This window comes from Musa acuminata, chromosome BXJ3-7 (genome assembly GCF_036884655.1).
Source record: "Musa acuminata AAA Group cultivar baxijiao chromosome BXJ3-7, Cavendish_Baxijiao_AAA, whole genome shotgun sequence".
Classification (NCBI taxonomy): Eukaryota; Viridiplantae; Streptophyta; class Magnoliopsida; order Zingiberales; family Musaceae; genus Musa; species Musa acuminata.
Window position 1 is genome coordinate 20,722,501 of NC_088355.1, and position 9,040 is coordinate 20,731,540.

Genomic DNA, 9,040 nt, shown 5'->3' on the forward strand with positions numbered 1-9,040 from the left:
CAATTTTTCAGACTACGACTCCAGTAAAAGTTTTTGTTCACTGAGTTCTGCTGCTTGTCTTTCAAATTGAAGTGTTTCATCTGTCATCTCTTTTCGAGATAAAGAAAGAGATTCCTGTGAATAGACCAGTTCAGACCTTACAGCAGCAAGAAGTGATCTTATTCTTATGTAGTCTCCTGAAGCCTCTTTCATATCACTTATGTCCTTTGGTGCAGCCTCTCAGTTTCCTTAACTCATTCTTTGCTAATGACCATTCTAAAGTCTTCTTTTCAAGCTCAGCCTCCATACCTTCTAGCCTCTCTCGTTCAGTTTTTCTCAATTCAAGTCTTCTTTGCTAATTAGATAAATCTTGTTCTTTTTCCTCAACATCTTTCTGATAATCTTTAATCTTTGTCTCTTGATCTTTAATTAGTGAATTGGCCTCACATATGATCTGATCTCTAAACTCAAGTTCTGATCTCAGCAGCCTGGCTTCTTCATCCTTTTTTATTACATCTTTTTGGAGTTCACCCAGTTCATGCTCCTTTTGGAAAAGTAAAAGACTGATCTAGCAATTTCATTGCCTTGCTCTTCAACGACAACCTACAGTTCCTCGATCTGCCTGAACTGAAAAATGAGATCATCATGAGCTTTATTTAGTTCTTTCTCCATTTGTTTTTGCTTCGCAAATGTAGCAGCAAAGTCTTTTTCCCACCACTCCAAGTCTTGCTTTGTCTGATCCAACTTTTGCAACACTCTCCACTCAGCATTCTTGAGGTCTTCTTCCTTCTTCCATAAAGTTGAAAATGCAGCTTCAACATCAGTCTCCGATATTTCAAGGTTCAGACCTTGTTCAGAATCCTCAGAAAGATGAGAATCGCTACTCATCATTTCTAATTTCTGCGTCTTTTCAAATAATTTCTCCAACAGAATATCAGGTTCAGTTGTACCAGAGTCACCATTACTCAAATCAGACTTTACCTTCTTCAACATTGAACTGATGACAAATGGGACAGAATTCACTCTCTTCTGACATTTATGAATCAATACAAATCTCTGTCTCTGGCTGAGAGTTGCATGAAAATTCTGCATAAGGTTGTTAACGAATTAAACATTTTCATTACTTGTTACAGAAAACAACAACAGACAGAAGGATCTCAAGAAAAGAAAACTGAAAAGGAACAATCAAAATAAGCGTAAGAAATTAGCATCACTTTTAGAAATTTAAGGATGGGTTGAAAATAAGTTGCTAATCATCGATAGTTGCAAACAAGGCATAATGTATCAGTGATACCGGGGGGTAATGCAGAATGGATTTCCGAAGAAAGCCGATAGTAGAAAAGGAACGAACTCACAATAAAACTTTAATAAGATCGAAAAGAAAACCCATCACCAAGTTTAAAATCACAAAGGGATACAGAAAGATCACTACCCCAATGATAATAAACAAGGATACAAAACTACAAACAAAATACTTACCACTCAAAGACGTATCTAAGAGATACAGAGTTTAAGAGAGTACTCCAAGAGAGCTTCTGCCAATATCATCAGTTTCTAAAGTTCTTTCTAACCCCTAAACACCAAAATAAGTGCTAGTGCATGAAACAACCCTTCATGCATAGGAAATTTCAAAATTAAGTGTTTTACAACTGGTAACTAACTTCTTTAATGCATTCCTTGGTAATGAAGAAAAGCACATTGAAATAGCTGTAACTTTATCCGAAGAATGTGCTCATGAGCTGTCATATTTGAGTGAGCTGAGTTGAAAACTATGAGGCAACATTGTGGGCTGAAAAATATACCATAGCATCATCAAGGTCCATATGAGCAGATTGTAGCAAATTAAGCACTCTCATGTCAATCTCCCCTGTTTGAAAAAGACTTGTCCTCAAGTCCTTGTTTGTTTCGTCAACATGATTATGAAAAGGACTTAAATCAACAACATTAAATGTTGGGGACACTCTGTAATATTCAGGTAGCTCGATCTCATAAGTAGTTTTGCCAATTCTCTTAAGCACCTTGAATGGACCATCAGTTTTGGTTTCAATTTTCCAAATTTGGCCAGTGGAAACCTCTCCCTCCTTCGATGAATCCAGACTAAATCACTTGTATTAAACTCCACATGTTTTCTGTGTTTGTTGACAGCTTGCATACACCTCTCATTTTGCTTTTCTTTGGTTGCTTTAACACCCTCATGCAGCTTCTTTATCTGCTTAACTCTCTTATCAGCATCTCCACTAAATTGCTTAGTTATCGAATGAGGGACCAAGTCCAAAGGACCAGTAGAATTAGCACCATAAATAACCTCAAAAGGACTCTTACCAATGCTATGATGTATGGAACGATTGTAGGCAAACTCAATTTGTGGAAGAATGAGATCCCATTGCTTAATGTTCTTGCCAACATAGCTTTTAAGTTTCCTAAGCTTCTGTTCGTTACCTCAGTTTGTCCATCGATTTGTGGATGATGCGAGCTACTGAAATTCAAAGAAGTACCCAGCTTCATCCAAAGAGTTCTCCAAAAATGACTAAAAAATTTAGAGTCTCGATTAGACACCATAGTTCTTGGAATACCATACAATTTAACAATTTCCTTAAAATACAAATCAGCAATATGAGATGCATCATTTGATTTATTGTAGGGAACAAAGTGAGACATTTGAAAATCTGTCAACAACAACCATGATAGAATCTTTGTTCCTTTGAGTTCTTGGCAGTCCCAAAACGAAATCAAGACTCATATCCTCCCATGGAGCATTTGGCACTAGTAATAGAGTGTATAAGCCAGAATTTTGACTTCTTGTTTTTGCCAAATAACACACTCGACATTGCTTTACATGTCTCTCCATATCTCTGAACATCTTAAGCCAATAGAAATTTGATTGAACGAGTCTTGTCCCTACCGAAATATACTACCAAAACACCACCATGAGCTTTAGCTAAAATTACTTGTCTCAAAGAACAAGATGGAACACACAATGCATTAGCTCGAAAAAGAAAACCATCAAACATAGAAAATTGTTGAAAGGAACCTGATTTGCAATTCTGCCATATTGAGCCAAAATCCATATCATTCTCATAGAGATATTTGAATATCTCATATCCAACCACTTTAACTTTCGTCGCTTATAATAAAGAATGTTTTCTACTCAATGCATTAGCAACTACATTTTGAACACCAGATTTGTGATTGATTGTAAAATTATAAGATTGCAAGAACTCTACCCAAGTTGCATGCCTCTTGTTTAGCTTATGCTGGTGATTAATGAACTTTAATGCCTCATGATCAAAATATAGGACAAATGGCTTGGTAAGAAGATACTGACTCCAATGAGATAAAGCTCGATAAATGGCATAAAACTCCTTGTCATAGATAGAATATTTCCTTCTTGCATCATTCAGCTTCTTGCTAAAAAAGCAATAGGCTTTCCGTCTTGACTCAAAACGACACCAATTCTCACATTAGATGCATCGCATTCAACTTCAAACACCTTGTCAAAATTAGGTAGTACTAAGATAGCAGCTTCGGTCACCTTTCTTTTTAAAAGCTCAAAAGTATCATTAATCTCACTAGTCTATTTGAATTTATCACATTTCAGACATTCGGTGATTGGAGGGATAATAGAGCTAAAACCCTTGATGAATCTTCTGTAAAAAGAAGTTAAGCTTCTACCTTGCTTTGATCCATCATGATTCCATTTTTGGAAACAACGTACTCTAAAAACACCACACTATGAGTAAAAAAATCATACATTTTCAGATTAGCATAAAGCTTTTGTTGTCTCAAAATAAAAAATCTCTTTAAGATGATTCATATGCTCCTCTTCGCTCTTGTTGTACACCAATATATCGTCAAAGTAAACCACAATAAAAGTCTCAATGCAAGGTTTAAGTATGTGATTCATAAATCTCATAAAAGTGCTAGGAGCATTAGATAGCACAAATGACATAACCAACCATTCATATAAGCCTTCTCTAGTTTTAAATGCTGGTTTTCCACTCATCTTCAAGCCTCATTCTTATTTGGTGATAGCCACTCCTTAAATCAATTTTAGAGCAAATAGAAGCACCATACAATTGATCAAGTAAATCATCTAATCTTGGAATGGGAAAACGATAATCCACTGTGATTTTGTTGATGGTGTGGTTATCCACACACATTCTCCAAGAACCATCATTCTTAGGAACTAACAAGGCTAGAACCACACAAGGACTCATGCTCTCCCGAATTAATCCTTTTTTCACCAATTCATCCACTTGCCTTTGAAGTTCTTCATGCTTTTTGAGACTTATTATGTAGGTTGCCTTATTAGGTAGAATAGCTCCCGAAATAAAATCAATATGATGCTGGATGTCTCTTAAAGGTAGAAGGTCATGTGGAATCTCTTCTAGTACAACATCTTGAAACTCCTCCAGGATTGGTTTCATGATTACTGGTGTCTCCTTGTGTTGTTCATACCACTAGAGCCAAAACATAACCACCCGTCTAATTCACCTTTGCATTCATTATAGGACATAAAAGCGCTAACTTCCTTCTTTGGTACACTGATTTCAGAAGGTTGTAATGGAGCTAAAATAATCTTCTTTTCATTTATTTTAAAAGAATAAGTATATTTGTAGCCATCATACGACACCATTCTATCATAATACCAAAGTCTACCTAACAGCAAATGACGAGCGTCCATAGGAGCAACATCGCACCATATTTCATCTTTATAATATTTGCCAATAGAAAACAAAACTAAACATCTTTTAGTTACCTTGATGTCATTTTCTTTTTGCAGCCAACATAATTGGTAAGGATGTGGATGAGGGATTGTGTCCAACTTTAGCTTCTACACCATCTCCAAAGATACCACATTCTCAAAGCTGCTACTATCGATGATCACCAAGCACACCTTGCCATGAGAAGTGCATTTAGTGTGAAATACGTTCTTTCTCACCCAACTTTCATCCTCGGCCACATAGGACACTTGTAAGCTACGTTGCAATATAATAGACAAACTATGATTAACATAAGTAACATCTTTCTCATCATCATCATATTTTGGTTCGTCGTTGGCTTCATCTTCTCCTCCATCATTATGATCTTTAACCAAAATAACAATTCTTCTATTTAGATAATCTGAAGCAATATGTCTAAGACCATGACATTTGAAGCATTTTTGGCCACTTAGGATAGAAGAATTAGGTTTTTTTTTGCTGCCAATAGATTCCTCACCCTTGTCTTACACCTTCGATATCACCTTGCTTTGGACAATAAGCTTGGAACTTCCTCGTTTTGTATAATCTTTTTTTGAACCATACTAAGAACTCTTTTTAAACTTTTGTTGCTTTTTAATTTTTAATGCCAACTTACTCACATCATTTAAAGACTAATATGATTGCAGTTGAACAACTTTAGTAATCTCATACTTTAGACCTCCTAAGTATCTTGCAATGGTTTGCTCTTCTGGTTCCACAAGCTCTCATTTTAACATGAGATTATCGAATTCTACTGTGTACTCCTCCACACTAAGATCTTTTTGCTTGAAATCATGGATTTTGAGAAAGATCTCTTGCCTATAATTGTCAAGTAAATATTTTCTCTTCAGCTCCTTTTTCATTTTCACTCATGTCACGATCTTATTCTTCCCCTCACATTCTCTTTGTTTCTTTAGATTTTTCTACCAAAATGATGTATTCTGTCTGAGTTTGAGTGCCACAAGTTTTACCTTCTTTTGTTCTGGTGGTTTATGAAAATAAAAAATTCTTTCTACTGTATTAAGCCATTTGATAAAGTCATCAACATTTATTTTATCTTCAAACTCTCAAAATATCTAATCTTGGGTTATATTTATTCTGCCACTCATCTTGGACTCCATGTTTTGCCCGAAATCTTCTTGACTCCCTTGGATGAGGAGGTGTATCATCATCAGAAGTAAACTCTTGGACATCAATTTCATGCTAGTTGTTTCTACTTTGAAGTTCTTCAATTATTTTATTTTATTTTTGTAGACTATACATCAATCTTCGTAGTTGCAACATCAACGATTCAACATCATCTTCAAGGCCATTACCTTCACCAACTATATCTTTTCCATTCCATCTTGTCATGATCTCTAATCTTTAGCTCTGATATCAAACTGATACCGAGGGGTAATGCAAAATGGATTTCGGAAGAAAGCCGATAATAGGAAAGGAATGAACTCACGATAAAACCTTAATAAGATAAAAAAGAAAGCTCACCACCAAGTTTAAAATCACAAAGGGATACAGAAATATCACCACCCCAAGGATAATAAACAAAGATACAAAACTAAAAACAAAAGACTCACCACTCAAGGACGCATCCAAAAGATACAGAGTCTAAGAGAGCACTCCAAGAGAGTTTTTATTAATATCATCAGTTTCTAAAGTTCTTTCTAACCTCTAAACACCAAAATAAGTATTAGTGCATGAAACAACCTTTCATGCATAGGGAATTTCGAAATTAAGTATTTTATAGCTGGTAATTAAATTCTTTAATACATTCGTTGATCATGAAGAAAAGCACCTTGAAACAACTGTAATTGTCATATTTGAGTGGGCTAAGTTGAAAACCATGAGACAACATTGTGGGCTAAAAAATATACCATAGCATCAGCAAAGCCCATACGAGCAGATTGCAACAAATTAGGTACTCCCGTGTCAATCAGCCCAACTCGATTACAGTAAATAAGGATTTAGTAACTGATATATGCAGCAGAATCAGCTATCCAGTTAGGAATTCTATTGATTTCATAGGCTACTTCTGACATAATTAAATTCACATTAGAAAAACATAATATAGCTCATCATTCCCAAAGAAAACGATCTTCATATCATGCCCGCATAACAACTTGCTCCACTTTTCATCCTTATTCTAATGTCGTCAGCCATCATGACATAGACAGCTTGTTCATGTATACAAGCTGTTTTGAGCCAATCAAAGTTTTGAGCCAATCATTTTTGTTATTCTAATGTCGTCAGCCATCATGACATAGACAGCTTTGTTTGAATACCGTTTGCCAAGAAATCATTTTTGTTATGCTTCCTGTCAGTTTTGAGCCAATCAAAGTTCATAGATCTCTTTTCTCATCAGTCTGGTTACCTCTCATTCATTTAAATCCATGATAAATGAGAATAAAATAAAGAGAGAACTGTGACTATGACATGAGGAGGCATGAATTTTTTTTGCAACTTATCTGATGGTCTCTTGACTTACTTTAACAATGCCATTAATGCACAATGTGGTTATAAAAATTAATAACAGACTGATTGGTGTTTTTGTAATTATAACATCACTAGTTTGAAAGAGTCAATTTCATTAACTAACTAACTAAGTTGATGAATCATCCACAGCTTAAAAAATAAAATCAAGAAGACAATATTTGATTACCTTGTTCAGCATTTACCAGGACATATAAGTTTTAGAAGAACGCAGATCAGAGAACAATTTTTCAAATAACTATTGTATCACAGAGCTAATAAAGACCAATTTGTTTGAATTTTTAGCAATAAAAGATGACAGTGTAACAGTAAATGTCTTAGAAAGAAACTACCAGCTTCAATGTCTTTGCCAACATCCTACTGTGTGCCATTAAACAGATTTAGAATAAGTTCATCATAAAACTGAAAATTGAATTTCTTTTCAACAATTATATGGATTATGCTACTGGTTAAAAAAACATAGGACGATAATAAAATGAGAACATATGTTGGATATGCTAATTGGGCCAGATCCTAACCCAAAAAAATCATCTGCAGAAAGCTAGTCTTACTATGTCTCATTCTTAATGAAGAATCTGCAAAGACTTTGAGCACAGAAAGCTCAAGGATGTAACAAGAACGACACGTTTTTGCTAGTGAATCATTAAACTTGTCAACTCAAGAATCCAAACCAGACTCAGATTCCCGTTACCCTATGCTGCTGCATCCCAAACAACTTCCAACACTATCCTTCATCCAGTGGAACTCAAAGACAGCAATTGGAAGCAATAGCTTGCTACCAAAATTTGTCAGCTGATTGTTCCGGATGTCGTATGTCCTCAAACGATACCCACATTCCATTGAATCATATCACATACTACCAGGATCAAAGAAAGGACAATACCAATAACTGCTACGAGTAACAATTACGGGAGTTAGCTCACCAGCGGTTTCTTAAGCGTCAAGTACGAAAAAGTTTCAATTTTGCAGCATAGTCAAGAAATTAACAATTAATTCCTAAGAAATTTATCATTTCTTTGATCAAACAGATCAAAAACGACACGGAGACAACGTAATAACGAAGAAGGAATCGAGAAATAGGAAGGGACTGAGACGGAGAGGGAGTAAGAAGGACTCAAGAAGAGAGAGAGAGAGAGAGAGAGAGAGAATAGAAGCGATTACATGCGAGGCGCAACGGATACGAAAGGCGGTCAGTCGAGCGCCGCAGAGTGGAGCGGCGAAGGCCGCCGCCTCCCTCATCTTCGACGTTGTCCTGATCCTTCCCGGCCCCAAGAACCATTCCACCGCCGCCGAGGGGCGATCTCTGGCGTGCGATGCGGACAGAGCGGGCTTCGTGGAGAGTGGAGCCTACGCAGCCGCCGGGGGGAGGCGGTGGAGCGAAGCGACTGCGGAGGAGGACGGCGGAAATGCCACGGCGGAGCGAGAAATGAAATGACGTGGATGATGCCCACTCGTGTTGAATTAATTTCGTTTGTTTTTGGGTATATTTTATACTTATCAGAAAAATACGTAATTAATATATATATATATATATATGTATATATATATATATATATGTATATATGTATATATATGTATATATATATATATATATGTATATATGTATATATATGTATATATATATATATATATATGTATGTATATATATATATATATTTATATATATTTATTGGGCTAATGGATATGTCTAAATCAACCCATTCAAATCTTCAGATAATTTCAGAAGTTCGATAGGATATTGATTTGTTAAAAAATGAAGATTTTGACATAGTCCCTTTTATATTATAATTAGTCTTATAATAAAAAATTAGTATTTGAAAGTAACTAATAAT

At 35.6% G+C, this 9,040-nt stretch overlaps 1 protein-coding gene across 1 annotated transcript in view; it reads right to left on the reverse strand.

Annotated features, from left to right (window-relative positions):
* Positions 1-8,644, reverse strand: part of LOC103973598 (nuclear matrix constituent protein 1) — a 10,278-nt gene extending 1,634 nt beyond the window's left edge. Inside the window, 4 exon segments of the mRNA XM_018821495.2 lie at positions 1-220; positions 222-549; positions 552-1,065; positions 8,370-8,644. The exon segment at positions 1-220 is cut by the window's left edge and continues 577 nt beyond it. Coding sequence (XP_018677040.2) covers positions 1-220; positions 222-549; positions 552-1,065; positions 8,370-8,447 — 1,140 coding nt within the window. The 5' untranslated portion in view covers positions 8,448-8,644.
* Between the last annotated feature and the right edge of the window lie 396 nt (positions 8,645-9,040).